Raw genomic sequence first — 26192 nt, forward strand, 5'->3', positions numbered from 1 at the left:
TATCAAATGGATAATATACATTTATAAGTAGACATAAATAGATGTAAAAGCAGCATAAACAGAATAAATAGCATAGATAGCATGAGCTGTGAGAACAGTGGAGACAAGATGATAGTATTAATTATGGGAAATATATGCAGTATTTTATTATTATTAACCAGTTCATTTAAAAATATAATTATGTACAGGATAAATGGTGTATAGGACATGAGACTGAGCATATCTGCACTTTATACTCAGTATTAACGGTATAAGTATTATATTCAGTAAATATGGGGATACATGCACTTTATACTCTGTATGAGGTCCATAGTGAACACAGATGGTCATTTTTATAGTAACTTCTACTAAGATATTGAAAATATGAGCTGTTACAGCTGTAAAAAGCTGTTATCAGGTTTCTAGTCCAGTTTTCTCTCTTTCCTGCTTGTCAAACGTTGTAAATGCTCTCTGCTAAATGTCCAGTTCTTGTCAGTCCAAATTATCTGACTGTATTTATTTTATTGACTCTAATGCAAAGACCCAGACTTCAAAGTAACACAATAACCCAGTATCATCCTGTTTCCTCCTCCTCTTCTGCTCTTCCTGGCAGCAGACATCCACACACTGACATAATCTGCAGTAACTCCAAACATGTTGTGTTTTAGGCGGTTAGTGTATCTGTTTAGGTGTAGTAGGAATCAGACACAACCCAGAAATGCAAAATGATGAATAAATAAAGTCCAGAGAGGAGCTGGAGCTCTGGGTGTGTTTTCAGAGGTGAAGATAGAGATATCTGGACGTCGCTGTGCTCCTGCCTGCAGCTATTTGTCGTGTCAGGAGGGAAACGCCGAGGCTTGTAAAGCAGAGATGTAGCCTGCAGACATGTATTCTCCAGTGGCCTGCCGTAGGCGTGACTAACTCAGCCCCGACCTGGGACAGATGTTAACGTGTTGGAGAATGGAATGAGAAAAATGTACATCTCTTCCCAGAGCAAAGGGTGGTTGGGCTCAGCTCACAGGCAGGAGAACGTTTGTTTAGCGGCCTGAGCTGGGCTCTGTCATGCTATTAAATATCAGAAATGTGTATCGTTGCTGTTAGAGGCTGTGTGTTCAGGGCTTTGCTGTTTGCAGCCCATTAAGAGGTCTAAATGTTGAGTTTATGAAGAACGTTTGTCTGTAGATTAAAACTCTTATGTTTTACATTCAGTCAGAAAGTGGTCAGTGTTTGGTGCTCCCATTTTAAATACCTGGTGTCTGAAATCAGTCCACTGATGTGAGGAGAGTTGGTCTGTGCTTCCAGAGGAGCTGAGCGTCGCCTCAGGCTCTCAGCCTGTCTTCTCTGAATGTTTGGATGTGAGAAAGCTCCTTCCTTGGGTTTCATCAGCTCGGTATGTTATTGTTGCAGTGGAAAGTTTCCATCGTGCACGTTGGAATCAGTCCCTGGAGTTTAATGATCACAATTCTTCACAAGTCATTCTTATTTCTTCATGAAACCCACAGCCCTTTAATTTCTGGAATCAATAACAGGAAGAGAGGCTGAATGCTTACTTTGTGTTGGTGCATGTGCGTGTGCACATACTTTCTGTAAGGGTGCTTTGAATGTACAGTGCGTGAAATGTAAAGCATTTTTCACTCCTGGCTGGGATTCAAAGGCTCATCAGAGTAATCTGTAAAGTCTGGAACACTTAGAAAACTTCAGAGGTAAGAACCTGAAGGTTCTTCATGTGATTCCTCTCCTCTGGTGATCAGCCGATCAGCCGCTCCTCTCCTCTGGTGATCAGCCGCTCTTCTCCTTTTGGTGATCAGCCGCTCTTCTCCTCTGGTGATCAGCCGATCAGCCGCTCCTCTCCTCTGGTGATCAGCCGCTCTTCTCCTTTTGGTGATCAGCCGCTCTTCTCCTCTGGTGATCAGCCGCTCCTCTCCTCTGGTGATCAGCCGCTCTTCTCCTTTTGGTGATCAGCCGCTCTTCTCCTCTGGTGATCAGCCGCTCTTCTCCTCTGGTGATCAGCCGCTCTTCTCCTCTGGTGATCAGCCGCTCCTCTCCTCTGGTGATCAGCCGCTCCTCTCCTCTGGTGATCAGCCGCTCTTCTCCTTTTGGTGATCAGCCGCTCTTCTCCTCTGGTGATCAGCCGCTCTTCTCCTCTGGTGATCAGCCGCTCTTCTCCTCTGGTGATCAGCCGCTCCTCTCCTCTGGTGATCAGCCGCTCCTCTCCTCTGGTGATCAGCCGCTCTTCTCCTTTTGGTGATCAGCCGCTCTTCTCCTCTGGTGATCAGCCGCTCTTCTCCTCTGGTGATCAGCCGCTCCTCTCCTCTGGTGATCAGCCGCTCTTCTCCTCTGGTGATCAGCCGCTCTTCTCCTCTGGTGATCAGCCGCTCTTCTCCTCTGGTGATCAGCCGCTCTTCTCCTCTGGTGATCAGCCGCTCTTCTCCTCTGGTGATCAGCCGCTCTTCTCCTCTGGTGATCAGCCGCTCTTCTCCTCTGGTGATCAGCCGCTCTTCTCCTCTGGTGATCAGCCGCTCCTCTCCTCTGGTGATCAGCCGCTCTTCTCCTTTTGGTGATCAGCCGCTCCTCTCCTCTGGTGATCAGCCGCTCTTCTCCTCTGGTGATCAGCCGCTCTTCTCCTCTGGTGATCAGCCGCTCTTCTCCTCTGGTGATCAGCCGCTCCTCTCCTCTGGTGATCAGCCGCTCTTCTCCTTTTGGTGATCAGCCGCTCCTCTCCTCTGGTGATCAGCCGCTCTTCTCCTCTGGTGATCAGCCGCTCTTCTCCTCTGGTGATCAGCCGCTCCTCTCCTCTGGTGATCAGCCGCTCTTCTCCTCTGGTGATCAGCCGCTCTTCTCCTCTGGTGATCAGCCGCTCTTCTCCTCTGGTGATCAGCCGCTCCTCTCCTCTGGTGATCAGCCGCTCTTCTCCTCAGGTGATCAGCCGCTCTTCTCCTCAGGTGATCAGCCGCTCTTCTCCTCAGGTGATCAGCCGCTCTTCTCCTCAGGTGATCAGCCGCTCCTCTCCTCAGGTGATCAGTCGCTCCTCGCCTCCCGTCCGGTGATTTTGAGGTTCTGGGAGCATTTTCATTCAGGCAGAATAAATGTTCTGATGCTCGAGTCTTTTTTAATGTTCAGAGGTAAACATCTTAAATATAGAGTCATCATTAGAGTCAGAAAGTTGGAGCATCTCTTAATGTCACCTTTTAGAAGATGATGGAAGTTTGGGAACCCTAACCCTAACTAACTATCTCCCCATCAGTTTGTAGCTCCTGTTTGCTGTGTTTCTGTGTTATAGTCAAATTTCAGCAGCTGAATAGTCAGTCAGAAAGAGCAGAAACATTTTTTTTAAATCTTATTTTCCATCTGTTTCTTGGATATGTTTGTTCCATGTTATTGTGTTGATGACTTGTTCAGTCTGGTGTTATTGATGGAGTCAAAGAAAGGCTCCAGTCCTGCCCGGTGTCCAGGCGAGTTCTCCTGAACCCAGAGGACGTGGTAGCCATCAATTATGGAGCTGTCTCTCATAATGGATGTTTTTAGTGTAATTTCTTGTCTTTATCTGTGTCCTCATTTCCTTGGTCAGCTGATCTACAGCTCAGGGAGTTAACAGTCCGCTCACAACCGTTTCAGACACTCAGTCCGGCCCGTCCATTAAAACATTAATGAGTTCAGTGTTTGTTGATGAAATGAGGCTCCGTTCACTGCTGCCTTTGTGAACTTAACATACGATCATCAAAATTAACAGCATTTTTTGTTTACTTTCATCTAAAGCTTCTAATTAAGTTCATTCATTCCAAGGTTGGAAATTAACCTCCTCAGCACATTTTAATCTCATCGTTTGCCTGATGAGCTGACCTCTATTTATTTTCTTAGACTGAGTTAAAATGAAGTGTTTTCTTATCCACATGCAGTGTTTGTGCTGGTCGTATATAATAATATGGTTCATGCTTTGTTTTAGGTGTTTCCTGAACACGTTTCTCTAAAAGCTGCTAATCTGTAATTCTGTTAATCCCGTGATAACATCACCGTCTAACTTTCTCACTGTAGGAATATCTTAGAGACCTTATCGGATCCCTGATCAGCTGATGTGACCTGGTAGATTATAATTACTATTAGCAGGGCTATCATTATCTAATGAGAGGCTGAGGACATGAAGACATGGAGAGGACGGGAAGAGATGTTCTTAAATGTAGTGAAGTTGATGAATTAGTTGTATAATGAAGCTGTAAAATGCAATAGCCCAGCAGGTACGCTGCACTTAAAAATAGATGTTCTGATTAGTTTGATCACCATCTGAGCGGTCAGATATGGAACCTGAGAACCTATATTCAGCTTTAGATTTGTGCCCTTTCTCATCATTCTAAATATATATATCTATATATCTATATCTGTGTCTGTATATCTATATCTGTATATCTATATCTGTATATCTATATCTGTGTCTGTATATCTATATCTGTGTCTGTATATCTATATCTGTGTCTGTATATCTATATCTGTGTCTGTGTCTTTATATCTGTATCTGTATCTCTGTATCGCTCTGCAGTGGATAGCTGTGGTAGTTTAGTAGGACTACATGTGTAAAATATCTGCTTTGTGGGTACTGAGTTCTAACAACAGAGTTAGCTGCTTCCATCAGGACGGTCCTGTAAATTCTGACAGTTTATTTTATTTATCATTTATTTGTACTGTCATGGCTCAGAATATTCATCGCTCAGTCTGGACTTATAATAGCTGATATGAAAATGCATTTACAAGGAAAAATAGACTGAAAACAAAGTCTTTATCTGAGATCTTTTTGTGGATTTTGATGAAATGTGACTTACGGCTCCCAGATGTGGAGAGTGAATTAAATCCTGTCTGCTTTCTTTTTAAATTAGTCAGTCTCTACTAGTTAGATAATGCTGGTTTTAGGTTGATATCAGGCTGATGTTGTCAGACTTTGAGACTCTGTTGTTTAAACTGAACATATTAATTTATATGGATACCTGTAATAAATGGATCCATCATTTATAGGTCATACGTAGCTGTGTGGAACAGCTTTTAATATTCATAATAATGATGCTTTGAAGTTGGACAGGTCTCCTGTTGTTCTTGTCTAAATAGTTTTGAACTTGTTTGCCTAAAAACACACGTTTGGAGTGAAACAGTGTTGGTGAGCGGTTTAATCCAGCATCTAATGCTCACTTTGATGTGAAAACAACACATGTTGAAATAAACAGACCTTTCCAGGATGAATTCTCAACTCTACTTTATGTGGCTTTGGTCATTATCTGATGAAACATCCAGCAGCTGATCGATTCAGGACGTTGTGAATCATAGTGGACAGTATTATCCAGCTTTATTTAAAAGCTGTGCCTTTAAGGATAAGATTTATTCATTTATTTTATTTGTGATTGGTATCAGGTGTTCCTGCTCAGATTTCCATGATAAATGTTCTCCTTGTCATCCTGTTCAGTCTGTTTGATGATTAATACAGGTATTGGGTCTGGTCTGAGGTGTTATTTCTGCAGATAGAGCTGCTGTCCACAGAGACACTTCATTTTTCATTAAGGCTAAAGCAAATATTGTTGTTACATACATGTGTGATCAGCAGGACGAGGTCCACCTGCTTTAATTGGTGAAAATCTCCCTCCTGCTGCAGATAAACTCTTTCCTGTAGAACAGACGTCATCATCGTTTGTTCTGTATAACTTCTAGAACATCTTTATAACAAACCCAAGGACTTCATCTGTTGTTCATCACTGATTCCTCCTGTTCATTGTGTTTGCACAGAGAGACATTTTCTGATGTCGATCCTCATATATTTATCCTGTAACGATTAAACATCCAGTTATTAGTCTTAAAGGGGAACTTCGGTTTTTTTCAACCAAGGGTCTGTTTCCATATGTCATTTCATACATGTGAGTGATGGAGAAATGAATTTTCGACATAGCTCCAGTATTTAGCCAGGCAGGCAGCTTAGCAGCTCAGCTAGCTTTCTAGCGTCCTGAGATTTCGATACAGACCACAACAAAGAGCGATCGCCAAGTAATGTGGAGGTTTTCGTTCACTTCTCATCTCTAGTATGTTGTGGGACACTCGTTGAGACTATCCGAGCCGGTCAGTGTGGGGAGAAAATAGCACGTTATGGTGGACTTTTAGACTTTGACAGTCTGACGGGAAGGTTTACCCCCGGAGTCTGACGGGAAGGTTTACCCTGAGTCTTACGGGAAGGTTTACCCTGAGTCTGACGGGAAGGTTTACCCTGAGTCTGACGGGAAGGTTTACCCTGAGTCTGACGGGAAGGTTTACCCTGAGTCTGACGGGAAGGTTTACCCTGAGTCTGACGGGAAGGTTTACCCTGAGTCTGACGGGAAGGTTTACCCGGAGTCTGAACGTTTACCCGGAGTCTGACGGGAAGGTTTACCCGGAGTCTGACGGGAAGGTTTACCCGGAGTCTGACGGGAAGGTTTACCCCCGGAGTCTGACGGGAAGGTTTACCCCCGGAGTCTGACGGGAAGGTTTACCCCCGGAGTCTGACGGGAAGGTTTACCCCCGGAGTCTGACGGGAAGGTTTACCCCCGGAGTCTGACGGGAAGGTTTACCCCCGGAGTCTGACGGGAAGGTTTACCCCCGGAGTCTGACGGGAAGGTTTACCCGGAGTCTGACGGGAAGGTTTACCCGGAGTCTGACGGGAAGGTTTACCCCCGGAGTCTGACGGGAAGGTTTACCCCCGGAGTCTGACGGGAAGGTTTACCCCCGGAGTCTGACGGGAAGGTTTACCCGGAGTCTGAATGTTTACCCTGAGTCTGACGGGAAGGTTTACCCGGAGTCTGAACGTTTACCCTGAGTCTGACGGGAAGGTTTACCCGGAGTCTGAACGTTTACCCTGAGTCTGACGGGAAGGTTTACCCGGAGTCTGAACGTTTACCCTGAGTCTGAGGGGAAGGTTTACCCCCGGAGTCTGAGGGGAAGGTTTACCCGGAGTCTGAACGTTTACCCCCGGAGTCTGAGGGGAAGGTTTACCCCCGGAGTCTGAGGGGAAGGTTTACCCGGAGTCTGAACGTTTACCCCCGGAGTCTGACGGGAAGGTTTACCCGGAGTCTGACCTGCAGGTGTACCTTCAGAGCTGGTGTTCAGGTGATTGTCAGCAGAAGGATTGTCTTCTATATGAACCCTGTTGTTCTTCTGATCGGAGTTCTGCGCCTACAGTGTGAGTAAAGTGTTGTATTTTGTTCAGACTGTCCTGTGCTATAATATATTGTATATAATATGTATTTATTAGCAGACAGTAGAGGATGGTTGGTTTAGATTCACAGATACCTGCAGGAGGTGAGGTCTAGTCCTGCTGCCATCATAAAGGTGCAGCTCAGCATAACTAATGCCTGAATATAACCCTGACTCATTATGTTAGTATTCCCCTCAGGCTTTTTAACAGGATTCTGTTTTCATGAACTGTGTGATAAAATGTTGCTTTAAAAACAAGCTGAGTGTCGTTGGCTAACAGACCTGTAGATACGGGAGCTGATTATTGATTACAGGGTAATTCCAGTATGACTCCTCCTCTGAGATAGGGAGCTTCAAGAGTCTAGAAGAATAAGTTTCACATCAATCGCAGACTCTAGAAACCCTGAAGACACAGAACAGAATCAGTTATTACTCTGAACAGCTCTCAGCAGGTAAACATGCAGAGTTCAGTGGTTCTGCTGTGGAATAGGATAATATTTCAGTATTAAACCTGTGAAAGCATCTACATCTAGTCATGTACAGTGAACCCTCGCTATAACGCGGTTCACCTTTCACGGCTTCGCTGTTTCACGGATTTTTTTAGGGCAGTTTTTTTATGCTTTTTTTTAACAGTTCATTGTGTTCTGCATCCTGATTGGCTAAGGGACTGAGCAACGTGAACAGTCTCCGCGCCTCGTCTCCTCTGCCATACAGGCCAGCGCTGCCTGCTGTGGAGCGCTGGATCATTTCTCTCCTTGCTCTCCATGTAGTGAGATACCCTGAAAGACGGAGCCGACGGAGCAGCCTTATTCTTTTCCCCCGCCGTCAACCGGACAGTGGACGTGGTCCCCAGCCGTCTCTGGCCACCGCAGCCGCGCTCCCCAGGAGAAGAGCACAGGCGCGAGCCTTCCTCACCCCCGACTGCTCATTGATTCAGCCGGCCCGCTCTAAGGCAAGAGTACCGCCACGGCGTCCACCTGGCTGCAGCTGCAGCGCTCCCCCAAGTGCAGTATTGTATAATAACTGTAAAAAATAAAGCTGACTACTTCACGGATTTCACCTATCGCGGGTTCTTTTTGGAACGTAACCCCCGTGATAAACGAGGGTTCACTGTACTGATGATTGGACAGGTAGACCTCCATCTCTGGAGTTAATTCTAAGCAGCACAGCTAATAAACACTTCAGATTATCAGGTTTTCTGAGGCAGACCCTCTATCTGTCAGTAGCTGATCACACCGTGTCCGTGAGCTACAACCTGGATCTCCACTCGCTGCTTCCTCATATTAATTTAAAGTGTTGATAAATGCCAGAAGTGTGTAAACGAGTTCTGGGACCAGACGGCAGACGAGCGGCTAGCTAGCGGCTAGCAGTTTCAGTTTCTCCATGACCGGCATGTCAGGCTGTGACATGTCGTCTTCTGTTCAGCATGTGTGCATCATCTGTGCCAGAGAAGCGTGTTCGTGCCAACACGTCTGACGTGGCTCTCGTTGTGTTAAGATCTGAAGCCTTGACAGATTCCTGAGTGTGAGTTTGGCAGAGGGAGGAGGTTTCTCTGCCAGCTGATAGTACAGCAGAGGCCTTTCTTTGGAGGAAACTGTTCAGTCTGGATTCCTTTAAAGTTCTTTTAGAATCTACAACTCTGTCTGTGGATTAAACACCTCTTGCATGTCATGTGTTTTCTGAGCCGTGCCGTCTGCTTCATGCGTGTTGGTGTACACGGTGTGTGAAAGGCCACCACTGGGATAAACGTACAAGTGTTTTTATTGTGGAGATGTTATGTGTTCCTGCACCTCACTTTAATTACAGCATTTACTGTTGATGTGCCTCAGTGGAACTCCTCACTTCATCCTCATCTCCTCCTCTTCATCCTCATCGCCTCCTTTTCTAGTTGTTCTGTGCTGCAGTTATGGACACGCGCACACACACACACACACACACACACACACACACACACACACACACACACACACACACACACACACACACACACAGTCGATGGGGTGTTAAGTGAAACCTCTGCTGCTGTCAGACAGACTCCTGGTTGCAGCTTCACACTGATTCTGACTTCATGTGTCTGGATGGAAAACACCTCAAACCAGGAGTGTGTTGGAACGTCTGCACTGAAAATGTAGCTGAATGGATTTTATGATACACAACCTACTGCAGATAAACCTTTATTTACTTCTCTGGGAACAAAATGTTTTCTTCTCTTGATTCAACATCATATTCTGAAGAGAGGCAGCCTGTGGTACAATGTAAGTATCCTCCTCACGTGGACACTCTGACACAATCTGCAGACTGGAGATTTAAGGTTTAGCATCAAAATAAAAACGTGAGGAGGAAACCAGATTTCACCGCAGACATGAGCAGCATTCAACCTTCAGATCTTCTGTTACCGGCTTCTACTCAGTCTGACCCACAGTAAACTCAGAACTTCATCAGTGGTAGTTCCACATGTGGGTTTATTCATCCATTGACGTGATCTTCAGTCAGGATAGCAGAGACCAAACGAACATCACTGGTTTCTGGTGCTACGTCGTCTTTGTGCCTCCAGCTTCCATTGGATGGAGCTTCTCAGCTGTGTCCTCTAAACACCGAACTAAATGACCTTCTGCTGGAGGTCTACAGGGAGAGCTCAGCATCTAGCTCCTGGTTTCCTCAGAGGACAGTTTGACCACAGTCAGCCTCACATCTAAATGGACCATGACTGGGTATGATCAGAGCCCTAAAGCAATGAGAAAAATGGTTGTTTCAGGTTCTATTGTGTGTTTACCTCTGGTTAGACTGAAAACAAAGGATTAAAATAATTCATGTGGAACTTTTTGGAGAGCTGTTAGTCCTGCTGTTTGTTCACACGCGGTTTTAATGACTTGTCATTTTCATTTCCTTAAATCTCTGCGTTGGAGGTGAAGAGTGGAAGTTTCCCCTGTGGATAGAAACAGCAACATACAGATAAAAAGGTTGAAATATATAATTCTGATTAAAGAAATGCGTGTTGCTGCTCCTGGTTCCTCTGCTGTGGACGTTCTTTGGTATATTATGGATGTTTTGAAATTATTATTGATAAGGGGCAGAAATTATAAGCTGTAGCTTCTTTCTGCTCCTTTTCATTCATTTAACATATGCAGTGTTGTATTTTTTTAATGAATGAAATAAATAAAAAAAAAAAAAAAAAAGTTTTCCTTACAACAGGCTGGTAAATGTAGTTTTTTAATAATAAGGGGATGTTTATTGCCTTATTTACTCTACTGGTAGCTTCCGATCATTCCCTCATCCTCGCTGCTCCTGAACACATGATGAAGGGATTCCTGCTGATCTCTGCCTCAGGCTTTCACTGTGGAAGTAAGATGTTAACTACAATTTGGACTCATTCTGCTGTCTTCTGAATCCCTTCTAATTGGTATTTTAACACTAATTAAGAGGCCCTCTTAAATGTGGAACAAAAACAAACCCTCTGAGGGTTTGTTTTTGTAGAATCAAGAGTTTGTCCAAGAGTTTCACTTCTTTCTTTCTCCTGAAAGTTCAGCAGTTGAAGGAGTCAAGACTTTATTAGTTTATGAAGAATACTTTGAGCTTGAAGCTTTGTCAGACTTTAACGGTCTTCACACGTTGGTCTGAAGTCCTCCAGATATCTAAAGGAGCTGCATGTCAGAATCAAATGTCTGGATCAGTTGGACTGGACATCAAACTAATGACACGCAGCCAGATCACGTGTATGAATGCAGCGTTTTTTGTAGCCGGTGAGAGGACGTTTTAATTACTTTTTTTAACGTAAGCATGTGGAGAAGCGCTTTTTGCCGATAAGAATTAGAGATGATCAGATTCTCAGACCCTGAAGCTGTCAGATTCAAAGAACAGGGAACACACCTGTTTTTAAAGACCAAAATACGACCAACTGAGTCATTCTGCCTCCTGAAAGTTCTCTCCAACCCCTTGGATTATTTCTATTCCTGAGAATCTTCTGACTCCAACAACCTCCTGTGATGTTCTACATGTTGAAATGGACCTGCTTTAAAGGACCTTGTCTGGTGTTTTTATGAGAAAACAGCTCTAGAGTGAATGTTATGATGGATTTCTCCTCATTCCAGAGATCTGGTGGAGGAGATAAGGAAGGAATGAAGAAGAACCTCAGAGATCAGCAGCTAGCTGAAGATACAGGACCAGAAAAATTCCCAGTGATGTTTGTCACTTTTACTTTCCTGCTTCTCCTAAACTTTTTCTGGAGAAACCTGTAGGCTTGCTCTGTCAGCAAACATTTCACTTTATTTTTCTCCTGGCTGTCATCCTTCACCACAGAGAGTTCTGTTTCTGACAGCTCCTTCTTCTCTGCTCCCTGTAGAAAGATTTAGATAACCAGGGTCCAATTTCGTATTGTTTCATGTGCAAATGTGGAATGATATGACAATAAGGAACCTTTTGACCTTAAAACCTCCAACCTGCTCTCACCTGGTGGCTCCTTCAGCTGTAGAGGACCATAACTGGACCATGAGATACCAGGATCAGACCTTCAGCTACAACTGTCTCCATAGAAGTCTGTCAGAAATCAGCTGACTGGAGACAAACCAGCTGTTTACTGAAAGTACAGCTGCTTTAGAAGTGACTGTCATGCTTGATATCTTCAGGCTTTTACTGGAAATAGAAGTCTACAAGTGTTCAGAAGAATCCAGAGCTGTCCCAGTTCAGTTTCATTTCTGTATTTTTTTATCGCCTTACATCAGATGCTTCATCAGTGGAACACTTCTTCATGAAATGAGCAGCAGATATGTTACATTTGGGCCTTAAAACATGTAGGTTAGACTTAGTTTAGTCTGTAAAAGTGAATTTAATTTATAGAAAGCAAACAGGAGCTCCAAACAAACATCTGACCTACAGACAGCCCTTGAAGCTGATTAATGATGCTGAGCTTTGACTCCTGTCTGGTTTTAGTGTTTTCAGCATTAACTCTGTTAACTTGGTGTCATTGACCCACACGGGGTTTCCAGATTCTCTCTGACCTGCTGTTCTGTTAGTGGAGGGTCTGACTGCCAGTGAATCCAGAAGAAAGAAGGAAGGAACACATGCTTATAAATGTGTAGTCTCTTTCAATCCTACAAAGGACATAGATCTTGTCTTGAAGATAAATGTAGAGCATTTAGAACTGTGTTTGTGGGCTGAAAGGCTGAGTGCTGGATGGTAAAACTCAGATTGTGAGTTTTTATCAGAGACCCACAGCTGCTTAAATGATGATGTTTATAAGAGGTTCCAAATGCTATAAATTTATTAAAATGCCCACAGAAATGTCCTAAATCACTGTCACAGCACAATCTGCCTTTCATGCTTCATAAACTCCTCGTTTAAAATATAGAAAATCTAAATAAAGAAACAGGAGTTGTAGAGCGTTAACTGGGGCTATAGTACAACATAATACAGTAATACTAAATGTTGAGATAAATTAATATATATGAAGTGTATGTTGGTGGGATAGATACAAACTCTAGAGGCTCATAAAAAGCTCTAAAATAAATGAAAGCAAAAACTATTGAAGTTAAATTGATAAATTTAAACAAAAGCAGAGTTTATATCAAGACAAAACTTTGAGTGATTAAAAAAGTCCACAATTATATGAACAGAAGTTGAAAAGTAAACTGAAAAAAGTGTGTGTCTGTAGGTTGTGTGTTTATGATTTGTCTAGAGGTTCACGGTTCAGGTTGTGTGTTTGTCTGATAGAAAACTGACTGAAAGCAGTCCTCCTCTGTTCCTCGTTTTATTTTTCTCTTCCGTCCTCTTTCTGCTGTCTTTGCTTAATCAGACATTTATAAGTAGGTCAGGTATGAGGAGACATTTTTTTAGTTGAGCTTTTCCTGGTCTTACTGTGTCGTTTCTGTCATTTTCACTGGATGTTTTCTGTTAAGCAGGGATTTACACAGCAGAGCCTTAAAGCAGTCCAGCAGTATCATCTTCTCTGGAATATAACTACTCCTGCAGTTCCTCTACCAATTAAAAAGAAGTGCTGAGGTGTTTTTAATGGCGCTGTAAACCATCTTGTATCATAAGCAGCTCCAGCAGTATCTTCTGAGCACCAGGAACAATATAAAACAGCATTTTATAAAGGCATAAAACAACTAAAAACTGTAATCATGGTGAAGTTTACCTGACAGCATCCACGTTAGACCCTCTGTTTATGCAAGAAAAGAAAACTTCTCAGACAGTCTGACCAGAGCCCTCGTGATAGTAAGAGTTGCGACACTCCCATAGGGTGCCGTTGTACGCTTTCTTTCGGTCGACTTCTGGGTTGTGGAGGCTTGTTTAGTTCCAAGCACCGCTTCTACAGTGATATCCACCGTTTATTTGCACTGCAGGTTGTTGAGTATATGTGGAGGTAAGTTGATGAAATGCCTTCCTCTTTTGAATTGTCAACTGCCTATATTTTATCAGAGGCTCTTTATGATGCACATGCTGAGCTTTATTTGTATTTGCGCAGCGTAATTATATATATTTTTTATCTTGGTAGATGACCGAATTTTTGCTACTTTTTTTAGCTCGACTCTGCTGTTAGCTGTGAAGTTATCTCCAGGGATATATTGACGGATTAATTGCTGATGAGTCGCTACCTCTTTTTAATTTTAACGTCTTTATATTATATCAGAAGCCCTTTGTGGTGCAGACATTTATCTGTATTTGTGAATATTGGCAGATGACTGACTTTCAGGCATTGCCATGTGTTTGTTAGCTCTTCTTTGAAAGCTACCTAGCTACATCGCTACCTCTTTTTAATTGTCAAGACTACGTCCTTTATATGAGACCCTTTATAATGCATAAACTTATACTTGTAAGTATTTAACAAATATATTTATTAATATCTATCGTATCTATCTATCCTCCAGCATCCCGAGAGCCCTCACTGAAGACACGAAGACCCTCATTGTTTCTCCCATTGTCAATAAAACATACTATTTCATTCATCAAAGCATAATGAGTTGTTATTCTTGAATATATATTTTGTGTATGTCTTAAAATGGTTATAGTGAGTCAACTCCTGCCTGGACACTATCTGCTGAATGGACTGTTGTTACTCTGCTTTTCAATAACTCCCAGACTACGGGTAAGTGAATCAGAGAAATATAGACATTGTCTGGAAATACAATAATCCAGCTGGGCAAAAATGAACATCTTCAATCATCTTACATTTCTGTGTAAAATCGATTTTCCATGCTAACACGAATGTGAAACATTCCCTCCAAAACCCCAAAAGTGTCTTTAATATGTCACCTTACGGCTCAAAATGTAAAACTGACATTTACATACATACTCCAATGAATTAATAATCAAACAAGTACTTGGAGGTGTGATTTTATTCCTTTTTTACCGTGAAATCGCCGCTCTCAGTCCCATAGAAGGAAATGACAGCTCTGCCTGTTTGGAACTATTCAGGCTTACATGAACCACGTGACCCCCCCGCTGCGAGAGCTCTGAGTCTGACTGGAGCAGGTTTGAGCTTTCCTTTTGAACGAGATCCTTCGTGGGACAGCTGAGTTTACACATCAGAATCAGTTTTAAGGCCTCAAAGGTTTCCATATGAAAAGTCTGATGGGGATTTGGTGCATTACAATAAACACTGACAAGAAAAGAACTTCAGAAGCATGGAAAGATTTAAAAACAGCAAATACAGGGTTTTGAAGTAATAATCATCATCAATAGAAGTATTTACAGTGGGCAGGAATTTGCAAAGTATTCACTGGAGAATATTGAGATTTCCGCAGTATACGATGCATACTGCTGGAGGAGTGTAAAGGATATTAATCTGACTTAATAAAGATGTGTGTTAATGAAGCACAAGGGTTTGATCCAACTGCTCAGTATAAGCAGACAGTGGTTGCTTTTGTTAGAAACATAAACTGTCCCATATAAATAGAATATACGGGATGTTTAGAAGATCAGGTTCACCATTTATAGTCCTTTAGGTGCAGCAGTAAGGCATCAGTCTGATCTACCTGCAGGTATAGCAGGTGTTCCAGCCTCTTTATTCTCTCATCAATACTCTGCAGCTTTTACAGTGAGAACACAGTGACAATCCCTGGGCTATTCACAAAGCAGACACACACAGCAAAAGCTTTATTATTTAGGCCACAAACGCATCTGTAACAGATGTTTATCCTGATGTTTTATCATTTCCATATTTAGGCAGGTATCATGTTCCAGTCAGAATTATTATTATTCTGTTATTTTAGTGTAGATAGAAGTAACACGGGCATTTATCAAGACAAATACATATAAATTATTCCATTCTGTTGGCAGAACCTCCGTGTTAAGATGGTGTAGGATGGTATATATGCAGTATTAGAGTGCATGGATAATGCACTACAAGGTTATATGAATCAGAATAAATGTCATTAATAATTAATATCACCTCTTGTAGCTCCACATTCAGCCGGATGTTTGCATGTTTCACTGCAGTCCTCCTTCCATTATATGCTGCAGGACAATCAGCTTTCCTGCAGTCTGAGCTGTTTGTCTAGGAGGTGGAGGGTTTATTATGGTCTGCAGCACTGCAGACCTGCTGTAGGATGGCACAAACAAATCTACATTTCCTACCGCTTAATGTCAGTGATCGACTCGCAGACATGCAGTCTGCTGGCAGAAGCTTCCTCTGCTGAGAAACGTCAGCGTTTATTCAGGATTATATCGCATCCTCCTTTAGTCTGTCTCTATCCATCCATACTCCTCTCTCCTTTCTGTCTCTATCCATCCATACTCCTCTCTCCTTTCTGTCTCTATCCATCCATACTCCTCTTTCATTTCTGTCTATCCATCCATACTCCTCTCTCCTTTCTATCTCTATCCATCCATACTCCTCTTTCATTTCTGTCTCTATCATCCATACTCCTCTCTCCTTTCTATCTCTATCCATCCATACTCCTCTTTCATTTCTGTCTCTATCCATCCATACTTCTCTTTCATTTCTGTCTCTATCCATCCATACTCCTCTTTCATTTCTGTCTCTATCCATCCATACTCCTCTTTCATTTCTGTCTCTATCCATCCATACTCCTCTTTCATTTCTGTCTATCCATCCATACTCCTCTCTCCTTTCTATCTCTATCCATCCATACTCCTCTTTCATTTCTGTCTCTATCCATCCATACTTCTCTTTCATTTCTGTCTCTATCATCCATACTCCTCTCTCCTTTCTATCTCTATCCATCCATACTCCTCTTTCATTTCTGTCTCTATCCATCCATACTCCTCTTTCATTTCTGTCTCTATCCATCCATACTTCTCTTTCATTTCTGTCTCTATCCATCCATACTCCTCTCTCCTTTCTATCTCTATCCATCCATACTCCTCTCTCCTTTCTGTCTCTATCCATCCATACTCCTCTCTCCTTTCTATCTCTATCCATCCATACTCCTCTCTCCTTTCTATCTCTATCCATCCATACTCCTCTTTCATTTCTGTCTATCCATCCATACTCCTCTCTCCTTTCTATCTCTATCCATCCATACTCCTCTTTCATTTCTGTCTCTATCCATCCATACTTCTCTTTCATTTCTGTCTCTATCATCCATACTCCTCTCTCCTTTCTATCTCTATCCATCCATACTCCTCTTTCATTTCTGTCTCTATCCATCCATACTCCTCTTTCATTTCTGTCTCTATCCATCCATACTTCTCTTTCATTTCTGTCTCTATCCATCCATACTCCTCTCTCCTTTCTATCTCTATCCATCCATACTCCTCTCTCCTTTCTGTCTCTATCCATCCATACTCCTCTCTCCTTTCTATCTCTATCCATCCATACTCCTCTCTCCTTTCTGTCTCTATCCATCCATACTCCTCTCTCCTTTCTGTCTCTATCCATCCATACTCCTCTCTCCTTTCTATCTCTATCCATCCATACTCCTCTCTCCTTTCTGTCTCTATCCATCCATACTCCTCTCTCCTTTCTATCTCTATCCATCCATACTCCTCTCTCCTTTCTATCTCTATCCATCCATACTCCTCTCTCCTTTCTGTCTCTATCCATCCATACTCCTCTCTCCTTTCTGTCTCTATCCATCCATACTCATTCCCTCTCAATTCTTCATTTCATGGTGGTTAAATCTCTCAGATTGGGAGCTGCTAGGTGGGATATTGTTAGAAATGTGACATTTTCTTTCAGCTGATTCAGGGATAAAAATGGGAGTCTTTATTTAGTGGAGGGCTTTGCCACTTGGAATTTGCCAAAGTCACTATTGTGTTTTTAAAAATAGTCGCTGCTTTATCACTGTGTTTATCTCTGTGTTTTATTGCTGCTGAACTAAACTGAGCTGCTGTGTTTAGGCTTGGTGTGTGTTTGTTAGTCTCTGTGGTGTGTGTCTGTGTGTGTCGCTGGTCTGGGGATGGTCCTATCTAATATGAAGTGGTTCCTGCCTCCAGCCTCCAGCCACAGCTTCCTGTTCCACCCTCCACCTCCATCCATGCAGGGAGGTGGACTTAGTGTTCCACCACAAACACATTTACACTTCCACACAGAGTATTAATGAGCACGGATCCAGATTAACTGTTAAACTGGTGGGACTGGTGCTGCTAACATCCACCAGAACTGGCTTATTTTGGTACCACATGCTGATAGTTGTGTTTGTATTTCCTACTAACCCAGTGTAAAAACTGCCAGTGACTCCAGACATGATAATCTGAAAATATGTTCATTTTATGTTTATATATTTATATTGAGATGGCGGAGCGCTCAGACGTAGCGGCTCACAGCTCGACCTTTCTTTGCACTGAAAAGGAGAAGCTCTGCTATCTCATACACTGTATAACCACAGTAAAGCCTATTCTATTCTATTCTATTTATTCTATTCTGTTCCTTGGATCATTTCTGATGGATAAGTCCTGATAAGTCCTCAGAGGTGGATTTGTAGTAGGATCACAATCAGCTGATGTAGTGTTCACTGGTTGTCATGGTTACAGTGACGCCGTGCTGCTATCTGACAACGATACAGAAATCTTTAACTAATCCGTGGATCCAGACTATAAGCTGCATCACTGATAAAATCTGATCACTTGGTCCTTGAGTCATTTCTGACTTTACCTGGAAATTTCATCCAAATGTGTTGGTCTGTTTTAGAGCGATGTTGGTGACAGACAGACAGACAGAGCTCTGCCGTGTTCCTTGGTGGTAATAAGATGTTCTCATGTCAGATTTATCCAGATTGAAGCAGTCATTGTTAAACACATGGGCTGTTTTGTGTGAGCTGTAGTCACTCGTGTTTTATTCAGTAGCTGGAAGCCAAAATCATAATCACTGTTATTTTATTAATATTCTGCCTCAGTACTCTGCTAGTAGCTATAGCCAGTGTAACTGAATGTAGTGCACTAGCTCTTCTCTTTAGCTGACTTTGTTTGCATGATGAGGTGTGTCTGACCTTCCCTTTCCACTTAGTTTTATTAAAGTGATCAGCTAGTTATTGTTCATCAGTAATCCCAGCTGAATGCAGTGACTTCCATGTCAGATCAGGGAGGAACAGAAAGTCCTGTTTCCACCGCCATAACTGATGCAGTAGCTTCTTGTTCTGGCTGGAGGGCTTCAGATCAGCCTGATGATCTTCATTCACCAGCACAAATGTGAACTTTTAACCAGGTAAAGGTCCTATATGGATCCATTCAGGTCCCAGTGTGGAGCTCTGCTGCGGTCAGAGATGGCAGGAGAACCATCCATCTCTATGATGTTGTCCTACTTGCAAGTGTCTGGCTGTGATTTTACACTGAGCTGTAAATGCTGCTGTAACGTTTTAGAGTGTTCTCTGTGACTGATTATAGATGGAAGGACTGCAGATAAGGATTAATACTCTGAGAAATAAACTGTAGCGGTGTGATCATATAGAGAGCTCTTTCCCCATGATACGCAGGTTATCAGGAAGACAAGTTCTAAAGGATATACGGCATTACAAACATAAAGTACAGTGGGTACGGAAAGTATTCGGACCCCTTGAAATGTTTCACTCTCTGTGTCATTGCAGCCATTTGCCAAAATCAAAAAAGTTCATTTTATTTCTCATTAATGTACACTCAGCACCCCATCTTGACAGAAAAAACAGAAATGTAGAAATTTCTGCAAATGTATTAAAAATAAAAACATAAATATCACATGGTCAGAAGTATTCAGAGCCTGTGCTCAGTATTGAGTAGAAGCTCCTTTTCAGCTCGTACAGCCATGAGTCTTCTTGGGAATGACACAACAAGTTTTTCACACCTGGATTTGGGGATCCTCTGCCATTCTTCTTGCAGATCCTCTCCAGTTCTGTCAGGTTGGATGGTGAACGTTGGTGGACAGACATTCTGAGGTCTCTCCAGAGATGCTCAATTGGGTTTAGGTCAGGGCTCTGGCTGGGCCAGTCAAGAACGGTCACAGAGTTGTTGTGAAGCCACTCCTTTGTTATTTTAGCTGTGTGCTTAGGGTCATTGTCCTGTTGAAAGGTGAACCTTCGGCCCAGTCTGAGGTCCTGAGCGCTCTGGAAGAGGTTTTCCTCCAGGATATCTCTGTACTCGGCCGCATTCATCCTTCCTTCAATTGCAACCAGTCGTCCTGTCCCTGCAGCTGAAAAACACCCCCCCCCCACAGCATGATGCTCCCACCACCATGTTTCACTGTAGGGATTGTATTGGGCAGGTGATGAGCAGTGCCTGCTTTTCTCCACACATACCGCTTAGAATTAACAGCAGAAAGTTCAATCTTGGTCTCATCAGACCAGAGAATCTTATTTCTCATAGTCTGGGAGTCCTTCATGTGTTTTTCTAACTCTATGCGGCTTTCATGTGTCTTGCACTGAGGAGAGGCTTCCGTCGGGCCACTCTGCCATAAAGCCCCGACTGGTGGAGGGCTGCAGTGATAGTTGACTTTGTGGAACTTTCTCCTATCTCCTGACTGCATCTCTGGAGCTCAGCCACAGTGATCTTTGGGTTCTTCTTTACCTCTCTCACCAAGGCTCTTCTCCCACCATTGCTCAGTTTGGCTGGACGGCCAGGTCTAGGAAGAGGTGTGGACGTCCCAAACTTCTTCCATTTGAGGCTTATGGAGGCCACTGTGCTCTGAGGAACCTTGAGTGCTGCAGAAATTCTTTTGTAACCTTGTCCAGATCTGTGCTTTGCCACAATTCTGTCTCTGAGCTCCTTGGGCAGTTCCTTCCACCTCATGATTCTCATTTGCTCTGATATGCACTGTGAGCTGTAAGGTCTTATATAGACAGGTGTGTGCCTTTCCTAATCAAGTCCAATCAGTTTAATTAAACACAGCTGGACTCCAATAAAGAAGCAGAACCATCAGGAGGAGGATCAGAAGAAATGGACAGCATGTGAGTTAAATATGAATGTCGCTGCAAAGGCTCTGAATACTTCTGACCATGTGAGATTTCAGTTTTTCTTTTTCATACATTTGCAAAAATTTCTACATTTCTGTTTTTTTCTGTCAAGATGGGGTGCTGAGTGTACATTAATGAGAAATAAAATGAACTTTTTTGATTTTGGCAAATGGCTGCAATGACACAGAGAGTGAAACATTTCAAGGGTCTGAATACTTTCCGTACCCACTGTAGTCTGGAAACGCTGCAGTAACTGATGGACTAATTCCAACGGTTCCTACCTGTTGTGATGCTGTGTGTCTTCGAGGGAACATCGGATTCCTACATGTTCACTGATTCCAGGTTTATGTGGACAACAGCAGCAGCTAAATGTCTTTAAAGTAAATGTAGAAGGGTTTATCTGTGCTTTGTGTCGGTCTGCTGACCCACTTTTACTCCTGCCATCTCTCTCCAGCCCACACACACTGAGTTCATCCTTTTTCTCTCACTTCTTCTTATTCATCTTTGTTTTACTGGTTTTCAGGACACTCTGACTGCTGTAACATCATAAAACAGACACATCCACACGTCTGTCAGCTCATTATTTCATTCGTGTGTCTATTTTGTTCCCCTTTCTCACCTCGCTGCTGTCAGACGTTTTCACTCAGAGAATTCAGAAGCTTTTGTTCTGCAGACTGACATCTATTCAGTGCAACACGGTGAAACCTTCTCATCGTTACATTACTGCAAAATTAAAAGGAAATACACCTATATTTACTTTACCAGTATTTTTAAAACAATCTTTTCCAAGCTGAAAGAAAAAGATGATTTGACAGGTATTATAATTGTGATATGAGTCATGATTTTAATGGAGATGGTATTTTTGCATGTTCTTTCAGTACAAAATGAATAAATGATGTGACTTTTGCTGCAATCTGTACTTAACAATAATGGTTATTAACATGTGGAGATTCAGATTCAGAAAACAAAAGAGCGAAAAGGAGAATTGGGTTAATTTGAAACGCTATGTTTTTGACACATTTTTACCTGTTTTAAAGCACTGTGTGTTGTTGATCATGTTTTGATTTCCATGATATTTTGATTAATTGTTCAGCCCTAAACTACACCTCAGATCCAATATAAACGGGCCTTTTTAGGGTTAAATATCTCCCAGTATCATTGAGGTCTGATGAACTCTTTAAGTCTTTCTCCAGGACTCTGAGCTCGTCTTCATCATGTTTGTGTCGTCTGTTGTGGCGTTCCTTCTGAAGTCTCATTGGTTTTGTAAACAGGAGCAGCTTTCAGCCAAACACCAAAAGCTGTAGAAGCCATTCAGCCTGCAGACGAATGGTTGAGATTTTCCTCATAGCAGCAGATCCTGTCCAGAGGGGAAAGCTGAGGGTGGTAGTTGGACAATAGCTGCTCTATGTCTGTTATTCTCTCCTCTGTTCTTCCCTTTCTCCTCTGTCTTTCTCTTGTGTCTTCTTTCTGTCACACAGTCAGTCATTCTTTTCCTAGAATGACGGCTTTGCTGTTGTTCTTCAGGACTGTAAATCCAGCAGTAAACTAGCATTGTTTAACACTGGAACACTGCTGCTCATTTATAAAGAGGCTCAACATCAATTCCTGTTTGTTCAGTCACATTCAGAGGAGATATTACCTAATCCGGCCATTTTATTTTAACTTAGCGTTGTCTTCACCTGACAGTGTGACTTGTCCAGCTTTCTATATGCAGTACTTTACCTGTATTTATATTTATTTTGTATTTACAGCAGTGATATTTGTGAAAGTGAACAGTTTGTCCAACCAGAACTAGATCTGTGATGCCGTTAAAATATTGATCTTTAGCAGGTTCTGGACAGTTTACTGTTGTACCTTTAGTGGAGCTCAGCAGAATAAAGTGATTCTAAGGAATCCCTGAAGAGCAGTTTGTTGGTTTATTTAGTTTCTGTTCAGTCAGAGGTCAGTTCAACAGCAGACCATCAACCCTGGAGAGGATGGAGAGGAATTAAGCCTGGACTCTGTTGGCTCTGAAGAGCGTCTACCTGAAGCTGATATTCCCCACTGGGTCTTGTGTTCTGCTTCTGCGGACACTTTCTGTCTGTTTCATGCTAAATTTGAATCATCTTGGTGAATATTCGACTGTTTGATCTGATGGATTTTGACTCCATCCTGGACTGGGTCGTGTTGTTGTGACTCTCAGCCTCCTCCAGTGTTTTCCTGTCAGTCTCGCCTCCTGTGTGTGTGTGTGTGTGTGTGTGTGTGTGTGTGTGTGTGTGTGTGTGTGTGCGCGCGTGTGTGTGTGCGTGTGTGCGCGCGCGCGTGCGTGCGTGCGTGCGCGCGTGCGTGCGCGCGTGCGTGCGCGCGTGCGTGCGTGCGTGCGTGCGTGCGTGTGTGCGTGTGTGTGTGTGTGTTTCTGCCTGTTGTGTATATGCAGTCCACAGAGCCAGAGCTGGGTCTGGTTGTCTGGTCATGATTTATTCAGACCTGCAGTGGCTGTTCAGGTGTGTTTAGTAGAAGGTTTATCAGGGTTTAAACCTGACGGTCCTGAAGTGTGTTGTTGTGTAGACGGATGGACGACCACAGAGAGCAGCACTGATCAATCAACACCTTTACCTTTTTACACTCAGCAGGATCTCTTCCTTTTCTCTTCTACCTCTCAGGCAACCAGACAAACTGGTGGTGGTTTGGACTCGCAGAAGTCGGAGGAAATCCTCTAAGGTTTGTATTTATTGAGACAGAATACACAGCAGACAAAAGGTTTCTGTTTTCCAGCTATAACTGTGTTTGTGTTGCTCTGCAGTCCCACAGCTGGCAGCCTGGCATCAAAAACCCGTACAGAGGAGTGGTGGTGTGGCCCGTTCCAGAGAACATAGAGATCACCGTCACCCTGTTTAAGGTACGATCTGTAATCATCTGGACCAGGTCTTCAGGAAAGGTCTAGTCCTGGTTCAGTGAAGCTGTTCCTGCTCAAGTCTGTCGGGTTCTCCAGTCTGTAAATGAAACATGTATGGATGGTATCTGTCAGCAGTCTGGCTTACTTTAACATGCTGGACCTCAGTGCTGACAGGTTTCCTTACAGCTCAGTGTCCTGTTACCTCCTTCACCTCCTCCTCACATACCTCCAGACCTCCTCTGGTCTGAGGAACTGCTGGTAGCGTTTACTGTTCTATCTACAGATAGGCAGAGAATCTCAGAGTTTTTACTGACAGCAGTAAGAGACAGGAATCATAGAAACCTGAGACTTAATTTATCTGTAGACCTATAGTGTAAAACCTACTGATATCTGCTGCTGTGTTCTGGCTGAGGTCTCTAGGAGTGTTTGTGTAGTATCTCCAGACCCCTGGTGTAAAACCTTTCTGTAATATCTGCTGTTTCTGGCTGAGGTCTCCAGGAATGCTGCTGTTGTTCCTCTCTCCATCTTAGAGTCTCTTTCCTTCCACTTCCGGTCCCAGAGGAAGTAATAAAGCTGTTTTTGGAAGGAGGCGCAAAGCGAAGCCACAGTTTCACCCACTGATGTTGGATAAAACCCAAATTATAGAAAGTAAAAAGCAGAAATATATCAAAAAAATCTGGAAAGTCATAAATTAACAATATTTAGAACGCCCCAATTGCTTTACTAAGAGTTTACATATGTAGTTAGTTACAGTTGTTATTTAATGACGAAATTCCATAAAATACTCAAATTAGGCAGATAACACTAAACATAACAAATGAGGTTCATATATTTACTTCCCAGTACAGTATTTAAATACAGTCTGAGGTAGTTTCATCTTATATACACTCTTTAAGTCTGTTTTCCAAATTTTATACCTTCATAACGTATTAATTCTGTTGTGTGTGAACAGTTTTTGATAAATTTCTGATTTTTTTCCTTCTGTGTGTTACTGGAGTTTCATTCTGTGTAATGATGTTTTATAATTCATACCTAGGAACTTCTGGACAAGTGTTCACCAACGAGTCGCCCCGTAATTAGCTGTTATATATCCTCTCCAGGGCTAGTATATTTTAATATTGAACACTTTTTACGTCTGATTTGGGCTCCACAAGCTCTTCAGTAAAATATTTCTGATATTATTTACCATTTGCTTAATTTCTTCTTTACTCTTCTGTTCTTACAGCGTATATTCAAATAAAATAAAGTTTGAAACTGATGTTCAGCCTGTAATAGTTGTATTGTGACTCAGAGGGTTAGACTCATGAAATCCTGAACAGGTGACATAGAATCAGAAAGCTGGGTGTAATATCTCTACTAAAATGAATTCACTTTACCTCTAGTCATCTGATTTATGTCAAAGGGATGCTACACCTGTTTTCAGGTAAAATAATGTCTTAATAGCTGTGAATATTACGACCTGCGATGCAACAACTTGACTTGTTCTTAATCCGTCTCTTGAATCCCAAACCTTAGTCGATGTTCAGTTTTTAATTTCTTTAGCACCTCTTTCATATCAAACATACGGCTTGTAACAGCTGAACACCTTACAGCTTTCTACAGTGTGTTGACTGAAAATGAAAACTAACTCCAGCCATAATTTGAAGACTCTCTGAGCTCTGTTTGAAGCTCTGCAGTGGACCAGCTTAGCTCAGCAGGATCTCAGCCCTCAGGGAGACCAAGAAAGTACAGAAATTAAAAATGAACTCAGCCTGGTAGGACTCCAGCTCCTCGTTCTGTAGACAGAATCAGTCCTAACAGAGAGCAGCTAGAACCATCCAGTCACTCCTGGTGTTTTATTTACCTCACAGGTTTTTAATTAACAGGATTTAATGTGTGACTTTTAATATTACATCTTCCATACTAGATAAATGTTTAGTTGCACCAGAACAGGCAGTGAAAATATAAAATCTGTTAGCTATGCAGTTCCGTGTTAATGTTGACATGCTAATGGTTATATATGACCCCAGAATGACGTCTGTTTCTAGTCTGCAGCTCAAACAGCAGCTCTGAAACCGTGATGGACGATACAGCAGCTCTGAAGCTGTGCTGGACAATATCTCCACGCTTCGTTGGCTGTTAGAAGCAGTTTACATGGTGGTGAAATAACGGAGTATTTATGGTTCTGGAGGAAGAGGCAGCGTTGTGTTGGTACCATGTGGGCGTCGTGTCGATACCGTGTTGGCGTCGTGTAGGTACCGTGTTGGCGTCGTGTAGGTACCGTGTGGGCGTCGTGTTGGTACCGTGTTGGCGTCGTGTTGGTACCGGGTACCGTGTGGGCGTCGTGTAGGTACCGTGTTGGCGTCGTGTAGGTACCGTGTTGGCGTCGTGTAGGTACCGTGTGGGCGTCGTGTAGGTACCGTGTGGGCGTCGTGTAGGTACCGTGTTGGCGTCGTGTAGGTACCGTGTGGGCGTCGTGTAGGTACCGTGTGGGCGTCGTGTAGGTACCGTGTTGGCGTCGTGTAGGTACCGTGTGGGCGTCGTGTTGGTACCGTGTGGGCGTCGTGTTGGTACCGGGTACCGTGTTGGCGTCGTGTAGGTGCCGTGTGGGCGTCGTGTAGGTGCCGTGTGGGCGTCGTGTAGGTGCCGTGTGGGCGTCGTGTAGGTGCCGTGTTGGCGTCGTGTAGGTGCCGTGTGGGCGTCGTGTAGGTGCCGTGTTGGCGTCGTGTTGGTACCGGGTACCGTGTTGGCGTCGTGTAGGTGCCGTGTGGGCGTCGTGTAGGTGCCGTGTTGGCGTCGTGTAGGTGCCGTGTGGGCGTCGTGTTGGTACCGGGTACCGTGTTGGC

General features: G+C 43.1%; 1 protein-coding gene across 1 annotated transcript in view; it reads left to right on the plus strand.

Annotated features, from left to right (window-relative positions):
• ehbp1 (EH domain binding protein 1) overlaps positions 1–26192 on the plus strand; it is a 222109-nt gene that overhangs the window by 3870 nt on the left and 192047 nt on the right. The window contains 2 exon segments of the mRNA XM_051960483.1: positions 23135–23192; positions 23275–23370. Of these exon segments, the coding sequence (XP_051816443.1) occupies positions 23135–23192; positions 23275–23370 (154 nt within the window).

The sequence above is a fragment of the Acanthochromis polyacanthus genome, chromosome 15 (assembly GCF_021347895.1).
Source record: "Acanthochromis polyacanthus isolate Apoly-LR-REF ecotype Palm Island chromosome 15, KAUST_Apoly_ChrSc, whole genome shotgun sequence".
Classification (NCBI taxonomy): domain Eukaryota; kingdom Metazoa; phylum Chordata; class Actinopteri; family Pomacentridae; genus Acanthochromis; species Acanthochromis polyacanthus.